The sequence below is a fragment of the Diabrotica undecimpunctata genome, chromosome 5 (assembly GCF_040954645.1).
Source record: "Diabrotica undecimpunctata isolate CICGRU chromosome 5, icDiaUnde3, whole genome shotgun sequence".
NCBI lineage: Eukaryota > Metazoa > Arthropoda > Insecta > Coleoptera > Chrysomelidae > Diabrotica > Diabrotica undecimpunctata.
This window is the reverse complement of record NC_092807.1, coordinates 84882608-84908602: the sequence shown is the minus strand read 5'-3', so window position 1 is coordinate 84908602 and position 25995 is coordinate 84882608. Positions and strand designations below refer to the sequence as shown.

The following is a 25995-nucleotide window of genomic DNA, read 5'->3' as shown; positions in this document are numbered from 1 at the left end:
AAGGTTACAAACGAAAAAAGCCAAACAATTAGCACTAACGAGGTAGGCAACCAATTTGATTTTAATAACGATGCAACTTTGACTCAATTTAATAAAATAGATGGATCAGGTAATCTAAATTAAAATAAAGTTATAAATTTAAGATTAAATAATAAATATAAATTAGGAGATAATGCACCATATACAGTACATATAGAAAATAAAAACGGTAATATCGGCAAATTACGCAAGATAGGCACGGCCCGATTAAGTTTACGTTCAGTACCTTAAATTGAAAATAATATCACACAAATTACGGTAGTTGGTAAGAACAAAATTAAGGTAGAATTCAATAATTTTGCTAGTGCTAATAAATTAATTGAATCTGAACATTTAAAAAGCAAACAGTACCAGGCATATATTCCAACATTTTTTACTCAAAAGAAAGGAGTTATAAAATCTGTAGATAAAGAGATAGAAGAGGATGATTTGTTATTGTTAATTCAACCTAGGTTTGGACCGAGTTTTGAAGTCTTACATGTAAAAAGAATAATTCGGAAAGTGGTACAAGAAAATGGATCTACTATCTAAGTAAAAACAGGAACTGTACATACCCAGAATGTTACAATGTTTAAAGTCCTTGAGATTTGGGCATAAAGGTGACACTGAGCAAGAGATGTGTCAGAAAGATGCGGTGAAGAACATAATAAATCAAATTGTTCCAATCCGAACAATTTATTTTGTGTATTGTGCAAAGGAAAACAGCCCTACTGACAAGGGAGCAAATTGTACGGAAAGATAAAAACGGGAGTATATTAAAAAGATTATGAATACCGAAAATATAACATACTACGAAGCTAATAATAAATATAGCAAATATTATTCAACAGTAAGCAAAGAACAAGAAAGTACTTCCAATAAATATACAATCTATAAACGAAAACCATCAAGTAGTATTGATTCTAGTAACGTAGACAAAGAAATAATGGAAGCGCACAGAAAAATCTTGCAAACACCAAAAGTAAAAAGTCACCTTGTTATATTTTTAACAACCCTATTTATCATAACAAAACTATAATCAAAGTAATATAGGAGAAATTATAGTAAACTTTATTAAAAATTTATTAGAACAAATAAGGGTTATTTAGAAAAATTTTTATATTACAATAAAATAGATATAGGACTAATATCAGAAAAATGGTTAAAAAAAAGTAACTTTATATGACTGTAGAAAAATTTATATATCGGTAAATGGTAACACAATTGGTCCAAGGCTAGCGATGGATGGCTTACCTCAAGGAGGAATATTAAGCCCGTTGTTATATTTAATTTATACTGCTGATCTAGTAAAAAATTTAAACTTCACAAGAATTTTACAATTTGCAGATGATATAGGTATTTATCAAGAAAACATTAAAATAGAAAATGCAGTTAAATCCATTGAAGAAGGAGCCAAACATATTAAAACATGGAGTGGATTACATCGACTAAATAGCTCTGATTCCAAAACTAAATTATGTATTTTTACAAGAAAACGAAAAGAAATACCCAACTACGGACATAAGATAACGATGTGTTAATTTTGTATGTCCGATGCGAAGTCTCCTTGCCACGATAAGATCTCGTCTGGACAGACTTGTAGTGCCAAAAATAAGAGGACTGTTTGTTGAATAATGTATTTGATGTAAAGCTGAGCAGTTGATGTCCCAGTATTTTTATCATTGAGTTTTTGTTCTTCTTTTAATTCGAGATTTTAAGTTCTTACTAATTTGGATGTTAACAATGGGATCAGAAGATGTCGAGGCAAGCTTTGCGAAGTGATCTGCAAGTTCATTGCCTACTATACCAATATGGGATGGTAAGCAGATTAAAGTAACTGTTATATTTTGGGAAAAGATTAGTTAGTAATGGTCGTGGATCTTTTGGATGATAGGATGATCAGTAAATACATTTTGGATAGATTGGATTGAGGCTAAAGAGTCTGTGCATATAGCAACTTGCTTATTTGTTGGCGAAATATATCTGATAGCTTGAAGTATACTGTATAATTCTCCAGTATGAACTCTGTAAAAGGAAGGGATAAGGGATGACGTGATAAGAGTATGCGACGTTGTAACAGAACAACCTACTCCTGTATCATTTTTTGAAGCTTCGGTGTATAGTACTATATGATTTTTTTTGTAAAGATAATTTTTTTAAAAATTTTTATAATGAGTTCCTAATAAGTTGTAAATTTATCGTATTTTGTAAGTGATGGGTTACATTAAGGAATGACTATAGACTAAGGTAGATATGGGGATGTAATTGTTTGTGATAGAGATATGTCATCAAGTAACTGTGCCAAAATGAGTGGAATGGGTTTTAATAATGGTATTTAGAGAGGTCTTGCAGTATATTCGTGGATGATGCAAACATGGGATATATTGGGTTAGAGGGATTAAAATAAATAGATACTGCGTAGGAATGTAGTAGTTGCTCTCGTCTAATCCAAAGAATGGGGTTATTTGCTTCGCAATATAGGTTTTCTACGGGGCTAGATCGAAAGACGCCTATACAAATACGGAGAGCTGTGTTATGTATCGAATTTAAAAGATTAAGGTATGTTTTAGAAGCAGAGATGTATATGTCAGAACCATAGTCCAGTTTGGAACGAATCAGATATTTGTATATCTTAAGAAGGGAATTTTCATCTGCACCCCAATGATAGTGTGAAAGTATTTTAATAATATTTAGTCTCTTGTACGCTTCATCCTTTATTTCTAATATATGTTGCTTCCAAGAAATATTTGATTTAGTATATTTTATTAAGTCTGTAAGAGAGATTATCACATTTTAAAACTCAGAATTTTAGAAATAAAGTAGAATAATAAGTTAAGCTGCAATACTGGGTAAAATTACTCATTTTTAAAAACACTTTTAGGAAGAAGTGCAACCTTAGTGGAAGTATAACTTTTAACCCCCAATCTAAAAATTAATAAAACGATAATTAAATACAAATATATATGCAAACATACATTGCACCATCATACCGCACTGTTCGTCTAGATTATTAATGTAACTAATATACATATTAGGTACTCACATGTACTTTTACAACACGTATACATTGACACACTAACCACATGTTAGAGTACAATCTTTCAATTTTCATTTTCACTTTCTTGTGGATCTGTGGTTTTCACTTGATTTAGTCTTGTCTTTACGATTCTCATCTTTAGACATTCCCTTGAGAAAATGATATTTAAATACCATAATGTGTCTCATACTTACTTACAATCAACATGATTAGAGTCTAACACCCCTCAATACGCACTTCTTATATAAAAAAAACCCAGTTTGCTCCCAATTTTCCTCTTAGGTTGTAATTCCTCATAAAACTATTTTTAAAAATGAGTATTGTTACTCAGTATTTCAGCTCAACTTAATATATCCTACTTTCTAGGATAAATATTGGGAGATCGTAGAGGTATATGATGAAAACAGATTTCGTAATTAAAAAACATTCATCAATGGACGTAGATATCAAAAGCAGGACAATTATTTCATGCGGCAAAAGATCAAAAAGCCTTTGCAATGGTGATCGCCAACGTCGGATAGTTCTGATATAGCTGGTGAAAAAGAAGATTTTCAATTGTTGAAAGTAAATAAATCTCTACTCCAAGTAATCAGTAATATCACAACCTTACACTAGATAGTGACACTTATACTCCAGTCGTCAAAGACGAAAATGCCACTAAACCTCTAAAAATTATACGAACAAGCTAAATTTTATCAAAGATATTAATTTTGCAACCTCAAAAAAGATGCAAAAAAGTTAACTATTTTTATCCCGGGCTTCCCTCTAAAAACCCCCTCGCAAGGGGTAAAAACGCAAAAAAATCGATTTAACAAGAATTTTTACACCGTAGAAAAAAATGTTTCAAATTAAAGATGGCGCCGAGATAATTTTAAACAATAATGTTTATAAGCATTTTTTGTGTAGAATGAACGCTTCTCTTAGAAAGAAGGTTTGAAGCGACCGTTGATTTTGCATGTCAGTTACACGCGCGAAATCAATTTTCAATAAAATTTGTATCAGCTCGACGAAAGAAATTCGATATCTTTTGATTCAAGTGACCTAGTGACAAAAATCAAGATGCGTTTCAAGGTAAAGAGTTCAGCTTTCTTATGCAGTTTTTGTATTTTGCTGCAGACAAACTTATATTTATGCAAATTTTATACAGGCGTTAAATAAATAAACATAACGCGATTTTTTCCATTTTTTATAATTCTCACAAGATCAATACAATCTACCTCTCTTATTGACTGGTCACTATAAAGTTTCGATTACTAGAGGCTAACCTTTAAAACCTATATTATGAAATTTTAGTTTTAAGTTTTGGCAACAAATGTGAGGCATTTCAAAATGCTTAAAAAGCGCTGGATTTAAACTTTCACACAGAACACGATCTAAAACATTTAAAACTTTTTTTTAATTACACTAGTATGTTTTTCAAAAGAGCAAAACTTCTGAAATAATCTAAAAATTTAAATTTCATGTCATATTTTTTAAAGATTAATCTTTAAAAATAAAATATTAATACAACTTGTCAATGAAAGTGATCAATTTTATTGATATCACGAGAATCATAAAAAATGGCAAAAATCACGCCACGTTAATTTTTTTATAAAAATTGAGTTTATTCCCGGCAAAATACAAAAAATGCATACGAAAACTGCACCCTTTTTCTTTAAAACGCATCTTGTTTTTTGTCGATAGGACATTTGGATCAAAAGATATCGATGGTAAATTGACGGTCGCTTCAAGCGTTGTTTCTAAGAGATCGGTTTATTCTACACAAAAAATGCTTATCAACATTTTGTTTAAAATTATCTGAGCTATATTTTTTATTTAAAACATTTTTTCTACGAGGTACAGATTATTGGTAAATCGATTTTTTTGCGTTTTCACCCCACCGCGAGGGAGGTTTTAGGGGGAATCCTAGGAGTAAAAGTGGTAAACTTTTTTGCATTTTTTTTGGTCCCAAAATTAATATTCTCTGTAAAATTCAGCTTGTTCGTTTGATTTTTATGGATCAACTCTCTGACGACTGGACTATTAAAGTCTCTCGCCAAAAGAAAATATTTTTCAAGCTTTTAAAAATAATGAAAACTTTCTTTGAGATATCTTTAAGTTTTTATTAGATAAGCCCGTACATACGATTAATTGTTTTAAGTAAAATTAAATATCAAAATCAAAGTAAATTTAAATACTAATATATTACCGACTTTATTGAAAATGAAATAGAAACCGTAATGCGGTTTAACAGATAAATGGTTCTGAAAGTTTAACACACAAATGCGAATGAGTGATGCGGCAGATTCGAGAGTGTACACAAAGTTACAGTTTTTATACACCAATAATTATGTAGGAACCGCAAGTAGTCATCTTACACTTCAAGAAGTGTTTCTTTCATGTTTCGATTAGAATTATAGTGATATTGTAATTTTACACTTAGTTTAATTCTAATTTGTACAGTTAATGTTAAACAATATTTAACATTTGTGTTATAAAAATGCTATTAAATGCCTACCTATTACGCATTTACTAAACTTGAGAAAATAAACAAATTATTAAAGATGCGAAATATAAAATAATCAACAACAGAATACATCTATTATTCAGGAGGAATCGACCCAGAACAACAATACGAAAGGGGTATATTAATATCCGACAAAATAACGCAGTCTGTCACATACTTCATCCCTATAAATGAAGGAGTAACAATGTTGAAACCGCAAACAACCCATAGAAACCTACACAAATATACAGTGTGTAAAAGCCAAATGGAATAAATTCATTATTTAGGTTAAAGTACATATTTATAAAGAATCCCGAAACACGTCAAATTTAAATTATAACTTGACATTCTTTAACGTGAAAATGCAACCCCTACCTTCAACCCCCTTAGAATGACAGGTACAACCCCCAATTTTTAAAATAGGAAGTATAGGCTTGTGATATATCGTTTGAAAGGTCTTTTCATTCTCCATTCAAAAATGTTGTCGCTTTCAAGTTTATTAAGATTAATTAAGATAAAATAAATTAAAATCATGTGGTTACCGAAATTCGCTAAAATATGCTCAAAACTTATTTCCTGTTTAGGTCTTGATAATGAGAAAGTGAACAAAAACCATAGCAATGCGGTTTTTAGATGGTAACCATTAAAAAACTTTAAAGAATTTCCGTGGCAACGTTATTTTAACACGCATTAGTAAATTGTTTTATTTAAGTTGTCAGTATTTTAATTTAAGTAAAAAGTTCGTTCAATTCAATTCTGAAAAATGGTAAGATTAACGGAAATGCATAAAATAACAGTTTTACAAATGATTGGTCATGTAGGGCAGATAAAAAAAGCAGCTGCCAATGCACTGAGTGCTGAACTCAAATTAGATGTGTTGCTTGAGTTTCAGGAAAATCCACATACATCGAGTAGACAGGCATCCACTACATTCAATGCTAGCATACATCGATAGTAAATATATTAAAAGAAAATAAATTGCATCCCTATAATATGATACCTACTCAGGAGCTCATGGAAGACGATTTTGATAGGAGAACTTTTTTTTGTGAGCAAATGATGGACATGTTGGATAACAATATTATCCAATTAGAAGATGTTATGTTTTCTGATGAGTGTATTTTTTTACTTAACGGTCATGCTAATCGGCAAAATTGCCGCCACTGGGCCACGGAAAATCCTCACTGGATGAGAGAAGAACACACTCAATACCCTCAAAAGGTTAATGTTTGGGCAGGGATTGTAGAAAACAATATCATTGGTCTCTTTTTCATTGAGGGCAACTTGAATGGCAACAATTATTTGGCACTACTTCAAAATGATGTCATTCCAACGTTGGCAAATTTATATCCTGATCCAGGAAACCCTCAAGTTCCAGCGAATACGATATGGTTTCAGCAGGATGGAGCACCACCACATTACCAACTTAATGTCCGGCAGTACCTCGATACAATATTTCCCAATCGGTGGATAGGGAGGCGAGGATCGATTGAATGGCCAGCGCGATCACCTGATCTTACATTATTAGATTTCTTTTTATGGGGATATGTGAAGAGCCATGTGTACAAAACTAAACCTTCTGATTTAAATGACTTAAAAGAACGAATAACGCCTGTTATGTTAAATAATGTTAGAAGACAGTTTTATTTGAGATTAGGATGTTACCAAGACGTTCGCAGTAAACATTTTGAACATCTACTTCATTAACATTTAAGGTTCTTTTTCGTGTTCTACATTTTATTACGTTTTGCATTACATTTTAGTTTTTGATTGTATTGTAGCGAATTACGGTAACCACATGATTTTCATTTATTTTATCTTAATTAATCTTAATAAACTTGAAAGCGACAACATTTTTGAATGGAGAATGAAAAGACTTTTCAAACGATATATCACAAGCCTATATTTCCTATTTTAAAAATTGGGGGTTGTACCTGTCATTCTAAGGGAGTTGAAGGTAGGGGTTGCATTTTCACGTTAAAGAATGTCAAGTTATAATTTAAATTTGACGTGTTTCGGGATTTTTTATAAATATGTACAGTAACCTAAATAATGAATTTATTCCATTTGGCTTTTACACACTGTATATGATTCACGTCTATGCTCCAACAACTGATAGGTCAAAGAAATAAAAAAATTTTATAACAACATAGATGAAATATTGCGAGTAAAAAAGAAGTGAGATACCAATGGTCATGGGTGTCTTTAACGAAAAATTAGTCGTGGTGCTAAAGAAGACATAATAGGAACATACGGTCTCGGTACCGAAAACAATATGGGATATATGTACAATTCTGTGTAGAGAACAACATGAAACATACCCTGGAGCTGACATGCATAGCGATCGCAATCTAGTTATAATGGATTTTAGTCTAAAAACATTTCTGAAAGTTAAAAGAGAAAAAGTGACAAGAAAGATAGATATCGTCCAATTAAAAAAACTCTGAAAGGAAAAAAGAAATAAGTATCAAGGTCAAAAAAATTAATGGAAATTATAGAGAACTTGGTAGAGACCGACATTGTAACATAGACTGCTCTAAAAATTATCATAACAAAGATACAAGAAGACAGCAAGTTCACGAAAAACAACAGAAAACAATAATGTATAACGTGAGAAATCATGGACCCCTTGAACGTAGGACCAAAGTAAAACAATTAAATAGAAATGGAAACTAATAAACAATAAACAATATTAAGCAATAATAATAAAGAACGAGATATAAAAAGAATACATTCATATATTTTTCTAATAAATAAAGGTGCTCGACGACAAAAATAGCGTTCGAAGAGGACTGCAACAAGGTTGCGTCTTATCACCACTATTATTTTGCCTGTATTCGAAGTCTGTTTTTAGAGAAGCAATAGATGAGATCTAAGGTGAAGTCAGGATAAACAAAACCAGCATAAACAACATCAGGTACGCTGATCATACCGTTCTAATATCAAGCAACGCACAAAAACACAAAATTTAATAAATTCGGTAATTTATCAAAGCGAAATGATTAAATCGAAATGTCTTCAAAACTAAAATTTTAGTATATTTTTGAAGATACCAACACACCTACATTTGTGTGTTAAAGTACAAATAATAGAACAAGTCACTTCTATGAAATATTTAGCAGCAAATATCAATAGCCAGTGTAACCCAAAGAAACACATTCTCTAAAGAATCGAACAGGTTTCAGGCTCAAGGAAAATATGGATATGAAAACGTTTTTTTTTAAAGGTCAGATCTTAGTTTAGAGCTCAGAATCCGAATGATCAGATGTTACGTTTTCTCTTACTTGGCTGTGAAAGTTGGATAATGGAGATTGAAACACAAAAAAGAATAATACAGATGGATGTTAGGAATTATTTAATTAGTTTTGTGAAATAAACTTCAAATCTCAGCAGTCGAGCAGCAGTGGTTATTAAACTATCTGCTCTAACTTTGATAAAATAAAGGCAGATATCGAGCACAGTTTTAATAATTAAATCTTGCCCAAGTACTTTCGCTCACTAGAGCATCTTCGGGGGCATTTCGTCAATTTTGGGCTATCCAGCAATCGCGGAATGTCATAAACATAATATTAAACATAAATTTCAACATAACACTACACTAAACAAGGACAAACAGTTTAAAATTATTTAAAAAAAGTCGAAGCTACATTCTGGTCGGCAACAGGAAAGAGAATGACCTCTCCTATTGCTGACCAGAATGTAGCTTCGACTTTTTAAACTAATATGGATATCGCAACGGAATGAAAATATCAACAAAGTAAATATATATATATATATATTATATATATATATATATATATATATATATATATATATATATATATATATAATGTTCCGAAAGATTTCCGCGGTTAGTACAATTAAACCTAGAGCTAAGATTAATAATATTACAAAAAATAATATTAAACTCAAACAGTCTTCCGGGTTGAACCGCGTTGATTATTATGGCGCCGAGCTTTCGACATCCTCTCTAATGTCTTCTTCAGGGCTTCCGAGGTCTTAGTCTCCCGAACCCCCAGACACGACAACACTGATCCAATCAACACAATCAACACTGATCCAATCAACAACCAATCAATGCACTACTGCTACTGGGAACAGAATACGGTTCATTTATACCGTCGATAATGACATGGTTTGGGTGGAGGTTGGCGTGGGGACTACCGTGGGGATTAGCGCGGAGATTTGGCCCGGGGGTTGGCGAGAACATTTCTCAGTGGGATTTTGATTCGCGAATGGAGCGGACGACATTTTCTTTATGAGAGGTCTCCATGTCGAAGGTAACCGTATGCCGTCATCTCGTTTATTGAGACAATTTGGCCTTTTTTAAATTTCTATGGCTTCTCGGATAATTCTTGGTTTATAGAAGCGTATGGGGGCTATGGTTCTGGAGTTTTCAAAATCAATTTTGTAATCTGTATGAACATGGTGTTGACCTAAAGCTGAAATTAAATCTGAAATAAGTTTGAGCATTGGTGTGGATAGTGGTCAGGTCAAGAAGTATTCCATAAAGATATCGGCAGTTACTGGAGATAGTGGGAAGCCCATTGGAGCACCATTTATTTGTCTGTATAATTAATTTTGAAAAATGAAATAGGTGTTGGACATACAATGTTTAATGAAAGATAAGTGTTCTTGCTGGATACTGTATTTAGTTTTCAGAATGTTTAGAGTTTCGTCTATAGAAATTTTTGTAAAGAGTAAAACGATATTCAAACTTACTAGAATGTCTGACGGTGAGATAGGGCAGTGTTTAAAAAATTCGATGAAATAAAATGAAAAAAATTCTTTTCTCCCCAACAAAAACTTTCATCTCTTGTCCGATCAATCAAAGAGAACATTCCACATGAACAATACGGGATTTATGAAATTCCTTGTACAGACTGCCCTCGATCCTATATAGGCCAAACAAATCGAAGAATTCAAAATAGGATTTATGAACATTTCATTGCTATTCGCAATTCCGATTCAATTTCAGCTCTAGGTTAATACCGTCTTCATACAGGTCACAAAATTGATTTTGAAAACTCCAGAACCATAGCTCCCATCCGCTTCTATAAACCAAGAATTATCCGAGAAGCCATAAAAATTGAAAAAAGGCCAAATTGTCTTAATAAAAGAGATGACGGCATACGGTTACCTTCGACATAAGTTCCACTCATAAATAAAATAGCGTCCGCTCCATCCGCGAATCACAATCTCACTGTCAGAAATGTTCTCGCCAACTCCGGCGTTAAATCACGCGCTAATCTCACGCTAACATCCACGCCATATATATATATATATATATATATATATATATATATATATATATATATATATATATATATATATATATATATATATATTATATATCGAAGTATGTACACTACTAACATAAAAAAAGAACCAAGGTCTTAAGTGGCCTAAGTTCTCTTTACGGATTAAATGTGTGTTAAAATAAATAAGTAATGAAAAAGTAAAAAGCTACAAATTAAAAGAAGAAAGATATAAGAAGATATTCCAAGAAAAATTAGACAATATTTTGAAAGGTAGGACAAAAACTGCAAGTATAGAAGAAAAGTGGGAAAATCTCAAGACCAGCTTAATCATAGCTGCTGAGGAAACTTGCAGGAAGACAAAAATAGCAAATAATAGCATGAGGAGAACTGAATGGTGGACGGACGAAATACGAAGGAAAGTAAAGAACAAAAAAGAAAAATGGAAGAGATATCTAAGTACAAAGCGCCCTGAAGATTATGAGGCATATAAAGAAAAAAGAAAAGAGGTTAAAATAGCTGTGAAAGCAGAAAAAGAAAGGTCATGGGAAAAGTTTGGACTAAAAATGACAAATAATTATAGAGAAAACCAAAAACTCTTCTATGGCGCATTAAAACAGCTCAGACAAAAGAAAGAACACATGATGCCGAATATAAAAGACAAGAATGGAAAGGTAATAACAGAAGAAAACCAAATAATGGAAAGATGGAGAGAACATTTCAAATAGCTAACTCATACAGACGTAGACAACATAGTGGAGATACAAGAAATTAATGAAGAACAAAAAGTAGAACCCATAACAACAGAGGAACTAGAAAAGGCAATTGAAAGAGTTAAATTAGGCAAAGCACCAGGCAAGGATGATATCACCCCGGAAATGATAAAATTCATGGAATAGAGGGAGTGGACAGCATGAAAGAACTAATGAATGATATCATAAAGAGAGCAGAAATACCACAGGACTGGAAGAAAGACATTATACTACCAATACACAAAAAAGGCGACAAGAGAAACTGTAATAATTACCGAGGTATTACTATATCAAGTATTCCTGGGAAGGTATTCGCAAGAATAATAGAAACAAGAATAAAAACCCAAATAGAACCAACTATGGAAGATACACAATGTGGATTCAGGAAGGACAGAAGCACGCAAGACCACATATTTACAATAAGACAAATAAGTGAGAAAGTAATCAATAAAAATAGAGAAAAACATATATGCTTTATTGATCTGGAGAAGGCGTTTGACAGAATACAAAGAAAGGACGTATGGAGGGCATTAAAGGAAAGAGGAGTTGACAGGATAACAATTGATGTAATAAAGGATATGTACAATAATAATACAAATACGGTGAGAACGAACAACGAGGAATCCGAAGAATTTACTACAAGTCAAGGCGTCAAACAGGGATGCGTGTTGAGCCCACTGCTGTTCCCAGTGGTACTGGATGAAGCAATAAAGAAAGCCAAGAGAAAAATGAGAAAACTAACATTAGGACACTGGCAAATGAAACAGACTCAACTATCAGAGCTTCTATTTGCAGACGACATGGTTTTGATAGCAGAAAACAGAGAAGACCTACAGAACAACCTTGAAATTCTAGAAGAAGAACTGTCAAACATAAATATGAAAATAAATACAGAGAAAACAAAAACAATGATAATTTCAAATAAGAGAAAGACACACGCAATACAATTAAACGGAAAACAACTAGAACAAGTGGAACATTTTAAATACCTAGGAGCAATAATTGAATCAAACGGTAAACAAGACATGAAAATAAATGAGACAATGGGACGAACAGAAAGCTTATTTAGAACTATGAAAACAACATTTTTGGGGAAAAAAGAAATACCGGAGAAGGTAAAAACGGCAGTCGTTAAATCAGTAGTTAGACCTCCAATCATCTATAATAGGAAGTCATGGACATTGACTGGGAGACAAAAATCTCGAGTCAATGCTATGGAAATGAGGTTCCTGAGGAAAATAGCAAACAGAAAGAGGACAGACAAAATACGAAACGAAACAATCAGACAAAACCTAAAACTAGAACCAATAAACGAAAAAATAGTAGAGGGGCAACTAAGATGGTTCGGGCACGCGTGTAGAATGTCGAATGAAAGATTAACAAAACGAGTGTTTAAAACGAGAATGCAAGGGAAAAACAAACGAGGAAGACAAGAGTTAGGTGAGTAGACGAAATCAGAAAAGAAGTTGAGAAGAAAGGATTGACATGGGAAAGTGCACGAAATCTAACACAAGACCGGATAGCATGGAGACAACAGTGCAAATCTTAACCCCACCAGCCTTACACCTAACGGTAGAAAGGCTTAGGACTAAGTAAGTAAAATAAATAAGCAACAACAAATTAATAATTAAACATCAACAACAACAATAAAAAGCACAAACAAATTAATATTTAGTTACTCTATTTAGAATTTCTCTATCTAGCTATTAAAATGTTTAAAACAGATACTGCACAAGAAAACATTATTTAAATAATATTAAATAATAAGAGTAATAAAATATTCTGTTTGAAGTTAAACATATCAAAGGCAAAAATCATGATAGTGGATATACTACATAACAATCATCCACATACAATCACGATTAACCGTTCTGAGCTTTTGATTTTGAGTTTGAACACACATAATCAAAAGAATTTCAACTTTAAATAAGCTAAAAGTCAGCAAACGGCTATCCAGCAGTAGAAGGCCGAAGATCACGAGAAAGATCCCTAACAAGATGGATCGATCAAATTACAGAAATATGCAAAAGACCTATCCATGATTAAAAAGAAATGACCAGAGACAGAGATCTTTGAATACGGACAATACACGACATCACGATGACCACTACACTCCCTCCAGGATTGGAGAGAGATATGTAAGAAAATATTTTAAATATTAAATTCTATATCGTAACTAAATCCATTCTCTTGTATTGGTAACTTAATTTGCTTAAAATGAAAGTAACAACTCGTTTGACTTGGCTTAGGATAGAAGAAACTATACATTACTTACGATGCAAGATTTTCAAGCAACAATAGACACCGGAAGAGAAGAAACAGAAATTATAAAAATAAAGAATGAAGTAACAAAAGAACGCTCTCAACGGTACTATTTATTCTATCCCTAGACAAGATAATAAAAAAGCTGTCAAATGCAGAAACTATAAAGAAGAATGCAGTATAAATAATAGGATATGCGTACGATATAGCCGTAGTAGCAAAATATAAAAGGGCAATAAAGAAAATCTCCCAAGAAATAGAACACGAATTCAAACTGAGAGGATTGGAATTAATTGAAAATAAAACAAAATACATAAACACAAGCAAGTAAATGTAGACACAAATGACAATACTGACAATAGACGAACACAGCTTTGAAAAGATTAAAACGTTTAAATATTTGGGACTATTGGTCAACACAAGAAATGAAAGTGTAGATATAAAAAGAAGAATTCAGGCGGTAAATACAGCGTTTTATAGAAATAAAAAATTTTGAGAGATAAGAAGATAAGCCAAAGCACAAAAATTAAAATCTACAAAATGAGGATAAAACCAATGGTAGTATATGCTGTAGATATATTTACATTAACAGCAACAAGAGAAGGGTCACTGAAAATTTTGAGAGAACGATTATGGCAAAAGTACTGAAACTAAAGGGGAAATCGAAGAGAATGCAAGACAATGAAAGAATCACGAAATACAAGAATGGATGGGCCAAGAGGATATAGTTAAAACAATGAACAGGTAATTAGATGGTATGGACACGTAACAAGAATAGAGACCAGATCAATCCGTTAAGAGTTATAACGGAATGGATAGCATTAGGTAAAATAATCAGAGGCAGACCTAATCTGAGATGGAGACAACATGTGGAAGAAGACTTAATGTGTATGGAAATAAGAAATATAGAAAGGATAGTTGAAAACATACAAAAAAATGGAGAAAAGTTGTGAAAACAGCAAAGTCACATCATAAACTGTAAAACCAAACCCAGAATGGGATGATCGCCCAGACAAAAGGGATCTTTAAGTTAAAATAGCTTTAGAATATTCGGGTATAGCTTATATATATATATATATATATATATATATATATATATATATATATATATATATATATATATATATATATATATGATGCTATCATACTTTCTATCATTATTTTATATTTCTTCTAATTTTTCTTTAATCCATATTTCGGAGAACCCTTACTTTTTTTAAAATTTTTGTATCTAACTCTTTTTACTTCCCTGAATTTTTTGTTTCTCGCCTTTGGGTTATTAACTTCAACAATTCATGCATCATCAACACTTGGTGTCCCTTTTTAGTTTTTATTATATATTTATCAGCCACTACTTTTTTGTTGTATTGGTACAATTTAACTTTTCATCTATTTCGCTTATATTGCTTTGTTGATTTTGTACGTTACTGTGTACGTTACTCTAGTTCTTGTATGGCGTTCTTATGTCTATTTATTTAAGTCCTAAGATTTTACGATAATATCGTAAGGTTCAACTAGAAAGATCAGAAAACATTATGTTTTCTGATCTTTCTAGTTGAGCCTTAATCACATATATACACAGGATTATGATCAGAACTAACATCTGCCCCAGGTATATTTTCGTACATCTATTTTACACATGACTGAAGGATTTTAAAATATAGTAGCTTCAGTACTTTTGTGCAGTTGCGTTACATGTCTCTAGCTGAGATTGCACGTGAAGTGTAGCCAAAGTTGACTATGTTGAACTTTGGCTTTTTTTTTCTGACGGATCAAATTCTATCCTAACTGTTGATTTAAAAAGGTTCTGAAACTGTTTTCTTGTGGCATGCTTAACTTATGTTATTTTTTATGTGAGACTAAACCACAACTCATTGTAATGAGAATTACATTTTACATTTGTTTTGACGTTTAGATTTCTGAACTGCAAACCGTTTTCAAAAAATTCTGAAATAAAAATTGTGACTCATTTTAACCTGATAATGTTAATAATTGGCGGAGGGTGGTAATATCAATTTGACAGTTGATTTAACTGGCCTCGATCTTATGGACATTAGTAATGTTTTAAGGTAAAATTCTCATAGATGTTGTTGTATCCTCGGACTAATATCAAATTCTGATATTTCTGTACTTGTTGTAATTGTTATGCACTGATAGCTTTTTGACACTAGCATAACGTTTGAGACAGTTACCCTTTACTGATCTTGAAACTTGCATTAGAATAAATAAAATATCCCAAAAGTCAGTTTTAAACACTCGAGAGGAGAAACTGAAGTCAGGTTATCAGATAACCCATGAATTGTATTTTACTGGAAAGATGCTAAAAAATGTCTTGTTTAAAAAAATGGCGAAAAGAATTTAACCAACAGACTGGTCAAATAGTAGGTTTTTATGACATAGATAGAAAGAATAAGAACTACTGTCGTAAAATTTTTGACTGATGATGATGTTTTAAACTGATGATAACAGCGACTTTTAATGGATATACAGTTTTCTGTTAAAATAAACATCCAAAAAATTTGATATATTAAATATTTAATAAATTTGGCTGAGATTTTAAAAGCCAAATACTGGAATAAAATTACTTCAAATAAAATTAGGGGGTGTTCACCTTGAGACTGTTGAGATCAACATATCCCAGTACTATTTTTTTGCATTGGAATAAAAAATATTGAATTAATACATTATGCACTTACTGAAAAACATAACATCTATTGATTAATACATTAAAACAATGAAAAAAACTTATTGTCTTATTGTAAACGATTTGCAAAGTGGAAATAAAGATATTTTAAACTATAATTGTGGTTAATTCCTATTAAAAATAATAAATAAAATGTATATGCCACAAAAAAATAGATTCAGAATAATATATTAATTGAGTTAAACCTTCTAATTATTTTAATGAATCGGCTTTTAATTCTTTTTTTATATGCTTTGTTTATATGTCAACACCTGTGGTCTTACAAATCCCCTAAAATAAATTAATTCGAATGTTTGGTCAAATAAATACCTAGACTATATTTTGTTTTACGTATTGAGCAACGGTGCAACTTACTGAAAATCGCTGCAAGATAAATCTACTATGTACAAATAGAGTTAAAGCGTGCAATAACAAATGGAACTGATAAAAAGTAGGTGGTTCATGCATAACAATGAACATGCATATGTTACAGACCTGGTAGGTACCGTGTCGAGTAGTACCCCGGCGGATAGCAGTGGTACTGATACAGACGAGTATAACTCGGCGGGGCAGGAGGATACATCGCCAGATCTGAAATATATACAGCATTGTGCAGACTATATACAATGTGATACGATATGCAAAATAGCTTATAGCAAGAGATTTTTTTAAATTGGTACCCCACCGAGAAGATCCTTAGATCGCTTTTAATAAATTGGAGGTATTATTTTTTTGTTTAAATTTACAAAATTAATCACATAAATACATACGAGGTGTGGCAAATAAATTCTGGAATTTATAAATAAAAAGACAAGTAAATAAATTAAGAGTAATATTTATTCTTAACATTAAATAAGTTCTGGAATTTATCAATAAAAGACAAGTAAATAAATTAAGAGTAAAATTTTATTCTTAACATTCACAAAAGTGTCTCGTTCTAACTATTCTAACACAACATTTTCAACGTTGCTTCCATGATTGAAAGTACCGTTGGTACACCTCCAAAGTTAACTAGTTCAATTTCGCGATTATATTTCCTGGCTAGATAGGCTGGAAGCAGAAATATTATATGCTAAAATGTCCGTGTTTGACGATAATTCTTGCTGAATGCAAGAAATGCGTGACCACAGCCACTTCATGACGCAGCATAGAACTGTCCACATATTGTGGGGTTATCATGAACAAATTAAACACATATAATAAACATTGCCTTTATTTGCGACTTGGAAATTTTAACTTTTATTGACGATTCACTATCCTTTTAAACCCACTGCTGACTTTGCTAACTGATCCCGCAGTTATGTTTAAGTATCTATGTCTTATCTCTAGTTACTATCTCTGTCGTAAATCTGACTGTGGGACAATAAATCGTCACATATTAATGTTTGCAAGTGTTTCTATTCCCGCGTGAGAAGTTTTAGCACACTTATTACGCAAATCTTTCGCATGTCCAAATTTTCATGTACCATCTTGCTAATGGTTTCTTTGTTGATATTTAATACTACAGAGGTAATCAGAATGCACAGATAGTCGACATTCGCGTTGGTACAAAAATATGATAAGAGCTCCTGCACGCAAATATGCTTCGCTCACTCAAACTATGTAAGTCCCTATATACCATTTGTAATTTTTGGAAAATTTTTAAAAGTTTTTTGTCAGATTTCACTAAAAATTGGATCACAACATGTTTGCAATGCAAGTAAATCATATTCACGACACTACAATAGTTGCATTCGAAAAAGACGCATAAAACTCAAACCAAATACATTACGTAATTCAAATTTTGAATGCAACTAACGAAAGGTTTTCTTTTTCAGATATACGTTCATGATTGGTGCAGCAAGTTATAACTAGATTCACTGCATTTCATTTTCACAGTTCGTAATAAATAAAATTCTTAAATTACTTTTAAAATATTCTTTAAAGCCTATTTACATATATATTTGTTAAATACTTATTATTTATCTTGATTAAATTATAACCAGATCTAATATAACTTACATCTAATAAACATCTATAACTTTATTAACGAAACGGAAATAACTACACAAATATGGTTTGAGTCTACCATTTATCTCAGTTCTAAAACACCTAAAGAATCTCTATGTAAAAACTTCACACGAATTAGTATGAAAAATCACTTTTATAGTTATTTTTAAGATAATGCTTAATATAATGCCAAAGACATGTTAAGAAACAATGGAAAACAAACAATTCGGTTTCGGAAATAGCTTGTGACCAAGTAAAGCTTTGTTTTTAGTTTGAATATTACTCTAAAGATGAAAAGTAGAGAAAAAAAATTACGTTTGCTTTATTGACTTTAAAAAAGCGTTTGATGGGGTCCAAAACTGTAGAATATATAATATCTAGAGAAAATCGACCACCATCCCACCATCCGACTTACCTAGATAGAGATTGGAAAGTGGATAAAATAAAAAATACTCAAACGCATCAAAGTATAAGCCCAGATGGATAAAACTCACGACAAACCATGAAAATCACGGATCACCACTTAAAATTGTATAGAATTTGGATTAAAGGAACAAGAAATAAACGACGAACTAAAAAATGTTTAAGTGATACGTAGCCCCTGTAACTAAAATTTGAAAGAATTCATGAGTGAGGGGTAGAAGCAAAATCCGCCAAGTCACATCTATAAAAATTTTCAGAAAATGAAAAACTATTTATTACAGAGGAATCCTGTGATATTTTTAGTTTTCTGTTTGATTTACTTGTATTCTAGTATAATGTTTTATTAAAAAAAAAAAAAAAATTGAGATGCAGTTTCGGTATAAAATTGGTTTTATTTATGGACATGGCGGAATTTGCAACAGAATTTAGCAACTTTGGATTGGAAATTTCAGAAAACTTCAAAAAGATGTGTTTTTTTTTAAACTTCACTTAATACATTATTATAAACATTAGATTCTTATTATTTAAAACATATTTATTTGTTCATGTTTATATAATTATTGTTATAAATTGAAAATAACGTAAACTCATAAAAATGAACTTTTTTTAACACAACAAATTTTACATCCCAGTTTTTTTTTTTCTGGAGAAAATTCTTTACATAACTCATTTGTCAATAATTGTGGATGACTCTCGTGATTATTTAGAGAAAAATGTATTGCATCTTTATAAAACTTCAAATCAGAATTTTCTTGCCAATCAGTTCCATAATGCGTAATGTCATTTACTCTGCCAGCTTCAAATTTGTCAGGATTAATCGAACGAATATGTTTTCATTTCTTACAAATGCCCCTTGGAACACCGATGGAAGTATTGTAGTTGACTTCGCCCTGAACTTCAATTGTATTATCATTTTGCTTCAAAATCCTAAAGCGTTTGCACTGTTGAAATTGAAAGTGCCAAGCTCCTGGTGGTTTTATAACTTCTGATACTGAGGTTTTCCAATCAGACGCGTCCCAGTCTTTAACCAATTTATAGATTGTTGCGTTTTGCTGTATTTTAGCTATGTAGTGCTCTGGATTCGTTATTATTTCTGTTTTTTTAATTTTGCCTTCAGAAATACCAATGGTGGCATAAAACTGTCTCCTACAACTGGGAATATTAGTTCAATACAACGAATATTATTAGGCGCCTTTTTATGGAGAAAACTTACAAGCATGCCGATCATTGTAATATTTTTATTTTGACCTGGACAGCCACCTGCACAAATCAAAATTTCTTTAACATCTCTGGAAAATTTATGTTTTGATAATCTATGAAACAACGCTGAAGCAATAATACTTGAGTTTTTTTGGCAAATCTAAATTGGTCCATAGATAAGCTGAAACTGTGTCAGAGTTAAGTTTTATATTAGAAGTACCATTTACAATTGAAAAATTGTAAAGATTATATTGGGAAAGCTCTCTGATCAGGTAATTTCGGAAGAGCTAAGTTTTTTTGACAATCCATTGAAAAAACTTCTCTCTCGCTGCTGTTAGTTTTAAGAATTTTGTAAAATGCTTTTGCTTTAAATTTATGTAATTCCCTGTAAAGAATTAAGTTTTTTTTTTGCTCCTCATCTTTTTATTTGCTTATCTTTTCCTTATATCTTAAGCAAAGAGACCGCGTCGGTAATAGGTGTTCCAAAACCTATATTATAGTGCGTTGCAAAATATGAACGAAAATAATGTTCCTTAACCATAAGAGAACTATCCACTGATGTGACGTAAAGTTTAAAGAGCTATCTTACATTAAGATCACATGGTAGATAAGTTCTTTTCTTGATTTGACTAATGCAGTAATGCGATTCCAGAGATTTAAAACTCTCAATAAAATTATTCATAGCTAACTTTTTTTGATCATTTTTTTCTAGAACGCGGTCGCCCCCTCGTTTTTTTGATGGAGTTTCCTTCATCCCTTTAAAAATTCCTTTAAAAAAAACCTCTTTACCACACCCTGAATTCTATCTTTTTTCATGCCCAAAATTTGCATAAAGGCTCTTTGGCATACACTAATCCATTCGCCACCTTGCTTTGGTAATCTATAAATTATTAATACCTGTTTTTGAGAAATTGTGCTGCCCAAGGATTATAATAATAAAATCAACAAGTAAAACATAATGCAAAAGGAAAGAATATTAAAATAAAATAATTTAAGGTGCATCACAAGTACTTGCAAAGTAATACAGAGCAAAACAAAAAATACACAGGGAATCTAATAACAATGCAAAAATGATTTCAAGGCAAACACACTTAACTATTTGTTGACATACCAATGGATTAATACAACAACAGAAAAATAAACCAACTCTCAGTAGCTGAAATGAAAGTAGTAGTTAATCAATTGAATAAAAACAAGTAATTCGAATTAGTACAGAATTAACATAACAGAAGTAAGAGTCTCTTTTTTAAATGTCGTACATAAACTTCTTAGTGGACACATGAAATAACAAACATCTGCCATATAAATGAAATACATGAGTAATCCTCCCACTACATAGAAAGGTAGATCAACTTCAATGTAAAAACTATCGAGTAATTGTGATGCTGAATATAGTCTATTATCAAACATTTTATATAAGCGTCTAAGGTCAAACAACTAGTCGGAGGATACCAGTGTGGTTTCTGTAGGCAGAAGTCCACAATAGACACAATTCTAATGCCGAGATACATCCTAAAAAAAAATAGTGAATTTATATATACACACGTCGTTTATTTTGTTAATTATCACTTTAGAAAAAATGATCAGAGAGTAACGAGGCAATACTACAGAAACAGTAGTATCTAAACACGTACAAATACCAGCTTTTGTAGATGAGGTTAATATAATAGCCAGAAGCAGAAGAGATATGCTGAAAGCAGAGATACGCACTTGAAAGAAGGAAGAGAACCACTGAATGAGCGACACAAAATAGTGGTCTAAAAACTAATACAACAAAAAGCAAATACATGAAGGTAAGCAAATCAATAGGATTCAGATACCTACAGAGCATAACTATACGAGATTCAATGTTAAATAACGTTGTACATACTTATGTTCATTGGTTATCGAAGATAATAATGGCAGTCAAGAGGTTAAAAAAGATACAAATTGCAAACAATACATATTGTAGACTAATTAACCATACAAAACTCTAATAAGATAGTCCTTGTTTGTAAACAGTAGATATAAAACTACTAGCTTGCTTTGAACGTAAAACCCTGTCATATGTATATGTAGAGTAGTAAAAGAAAATAATGTATAGCCTAAGCGATATAATTTTGAATGGTCAAATATAGTTTTGAATGGATATAATGGATGAATAACTATCATCATCATTATCACTGGCTCGACAACCCTTTTTGGGTCTTGGCCTGTTCCAGGATTCTTCTCCATTCTGATCAGTTTCGTGCTTTTTTTCTCCAGTTTTTTATTTTTAAGGTTGTTATATCATTTTCCATTTGTTCTAAGTATCTCAGTTTCGGTATTCCTCTTGTTCTTTTTCCTATTGGCATCTGTTTGAATATTTTGTTTGGTATTTCGCCTTCTTCCATATTTTCTACATGTCCTATCCAACGCAGCCGTCCTATTTTAATGAATGTTATAATATCCGGATCCTGGTATATTTTGTATAGTTCAGAGTTGTATAATCTTCGCCATATTCCGTTTTCTTTTGTGCCCTTATATATGTGTCGCAAGATTTTTCTTTCGAAGGTAATGTTGAATGGTATACAAATACGAAAAACCTGACTTCATATCATTTGTAAAGATTGGACGTTTATGCACGAAGGAAAATCTTGGAACAAGACAACATAAAAGAGTTGTCAAAATAATTATATTGAAGACGGCATGGGCACAATTATAAAAATAACTGACGTAGAAAAGAATTCAAAAATGAGTTTCTTAGTTTACAAATAAAAATATAAATGGAATGATCAGATAGGTGACCCGTTACTAGACTTTGGCAAAACTTGCTGTTGCTATGAATAAAATAACAAATACAAGACAGAGCTTATATATAGCAGATCTGCCAAATCCTAAAAACTTATTTTATAATTAAAGGAAGATGCACATAGGCCAATTGATGTCAAATCCGTGCAACCAAGATTTTTTTTATATCAATAATTTTAACATATTAACTTTAAATGACGTTCTAAGAAAACTAAGTATTGCCGAACGAATAGAACATAAAAAGATTATAGTTTGGACAGAGAGAACAAAAAATAAAAATAATTGAGAAATTAAAACCATACTAAAGAGCGTACAGAAGAAAAAAATGAAAATTTTAAAATAATTACAACAAAAATGTAGTCACAAACGATAAACATTAAGAATTTAATATGCGTATTTTAGTCCAGGATATGACTGTTTTATGCCCAGAATTCTTTTTTATGCATGTATTTGCTTGAAATTAAAAATACTAAAGACAGTAGGTAGAAAATATCTGAAAGATCAAAATCTATCCTATACCAATATGTGCCTTTCCTCTGAGGGTGGTTACCACCTCAACTCGGGAGAAAATGTTAATAAAAAAAAAACGTGGTGGCTGCTAGAACAGTGAATTTTAAAGTAAAAATGTTCTTTATAGTTTTTTAGAAAAGACAATATTTTTGGAGTTGTTGGTGACTGAAAATTCACAAATTAAATGAAAAACGTATGTTTTTAAACAGTTTTTCACGAATAACTAAAAAAATTTACATTTTTATTAGGATATAAAATAAAACTTATTAAACTTATAAAATCTTATAAAACAAAAAGACTCGTTTTTTCATAAATACTGTAAACTTAATAACACCAACGTTATGGCTGTTCGAAAGTACATATTTATTCATAGAATACAAAATTTATATATAATATAATGTTGAATAACAGGAAAAGGTACGTTTTTCATCGGAAACTTACACGAGTTTTTTTAAAGAACTTTAAAAACCTATAAAGTGATTACTTGTAAAAATAATTTGCATGAAAATTTAGGTAAGTTATAATTAAAATAAAGTCCGCTTATACTTTTTGTGTCGCAAAAAGTAACAAACTTACCCCCGCCAAAACCATCCTGGACGAAACTATAATGTTGCTCATTTACAAATTACTTTATTTATATGCAAACACAACATTCTAGAAGGTAGAAGGTTTGACTGGTGTAGAAGGTTGACTTTTGAAAACAATCGAGTTTAAATTTAAGACACTTTGTTTCAAAATAACTCATCAACTAAAAAGATACAGAAAAAATGCTGAAATACCAAAAGAAGCTTTTTTTCGTGAACATTTTGCTTTTTTATTTCTATAGACCAAAAATTAAACAATATTAATTGATATGAATGTTTAAAGGTTGTAGTCGCATGGGTAGCACCCTCTTCAAGCCCTTTCAGGGCAATCTCATAAAACGAACAGATTGAAAACAATTTAATATAAACCACATTTTAGCTTTCAAATACTCTACAAAATGATTTTCAACAAATATTTTTTCCAACACGTGTGTTGGATCATTTATGTTAGTCCAAGCTGTACAGACAAAAATAAATAATTTTGAGCATTATTTAGTAAATTTTTGAAACCAGTACATTGTTATGAAGGGTAATGCCTGAAGTAAAGTGTTTGCAACTCCCAACTGTATCATTTTTTTACAGCGGTGTTTTTTGAGTATTTTTATTGTATCAAAACATTTTAGGGAAAAATATTATGAAAGTACATTTATAAAGCTTTAATTGAGCTATGCTGCGTTACATTTGACCTAATAGTTTATGCAAAATTAATGATTAAATGTCCAAAAATGTCAATTTTTCTCTATTTTTAGTATTTGATAAATCTTTCAATTAAAAATTGAATGAGGCTTTGGTGAAAGCATTGTTGGTCGGATAACCGTTGTATATATTCCTATTTTTGTTTCGTTGGATATTTCAGCATCTGATTTAGAGTTCCAGTACTTTTACTACCTTAACCCATTCTTTTTTCGATTGCTTGATTCTCTTCATTTCTATTTCTTAACGTTACTCCCAAACAATCGTACTGTCCAACTATCTTAAAGTTATATTCCTTCTCTGAGGTAGATACTTTCCAAAACTGTCCTAAATGTTCATTATTTCCTTTCTTATCCATATACATACTTTGTTTTCTATTCATTTACTTTTAGCTTCCAGCCCATGCTCCCTGGCTGTTCTCTCGAGTCTTTTTAAAAATCTATCTTAATTCTGTTGTCTTCTTGTCATTAGGGCAAGGTCGTCCGCGTATGCTACGCATTGATATCTGTGGTGGTAGATTGAGTCTTTTGTGTGTATATGGTTCTCCCTTAGAATTCTTACCAGTATTAAAATAAAATATACAGTAGACAGGCCGTCGCAGGTCGCAGAAAAATGACCTTTTATTATAACTTTACTTTTGTTTTCATTCAGAAGGGATTTAGTTAATCGTGTTATTTAATCTGAAAAGTCACATTTTAATGTGCCGATCAATTTATGTCTGTTTATTGTCATATGTCATATTATGCTTGTCGAAAATCAATGAACAAACTGTTTAGTGATGAACTAGTCAGGATCTGTTTAATTGTAAATATTTGGTCTATTACTGATCTATTTGCTTCACAATCAGCTTGATATTCACCCAGATTTTCTTGAATGTTGGCATTAATTCTATTTCTAATCTATCTAGCTAGAACTTCATATATTGTGTCTTATAATGCTTTACCCCTCCCTGTAGTTTTTACATTCGGTAATATTTCGTTTTTTGGGTGTTGGGCATAGTAGGCCTTCTCTTCACTATTTTGGTATTTGCTCTTTGGTACATACTTCACGTATCAATTCTGTGATTTTTTTTGTAGGCTTTGGCCACCTTCTTTTAGTAACTTAGCTATGATACCATTTTCACTGGGTGCTTTATTATCTTTTAAACTCTTTAGTATGTCTATTATTTCTCCCTTTGTTGGTATTTTATCATTGTTATTCCAGTTTATTGTTTCTTTTAGTAGCTGCAGTATTTGAAGATATTGTTCTTCATAGATGTTTTGTGCAGTTTTAAAATATCTTGCCTATCTGCCAATTTTTTTTTCTATTCGTCCCACTAAATGTCCGTACTCA

General features: G+C 31.5%; 1 protein-coding gene across 2 annotated transcripts in view; it reads right to left on the bottom strand.

The window, feature by feature from the left end:
* LOC140441429 (metabotropic glutamate receptor 2) overlaps nucleotides 1-25995 on the bottom strand; it is a 244076-nt gene that overhangs the window by 66516 nt on the left and 151565 nt on the right. The window contains exon 2 of one of the 2 annotated variants that reach the window (XM_072532157.1): nucleotides 16991-17086. The exons of the other annotated variant lie outside the window; for it this stretch is intronic. Within the exon in view, the coding sequence (XP_072388258.1) occupies nucleotides 16991-17086 (96 nt within the window). The remainder of the gene's footprint in view (nucleotides 1-16990; nucleotides 17087-25995) is intronic. 2 annotated transcript variants of the gene reach the window in all.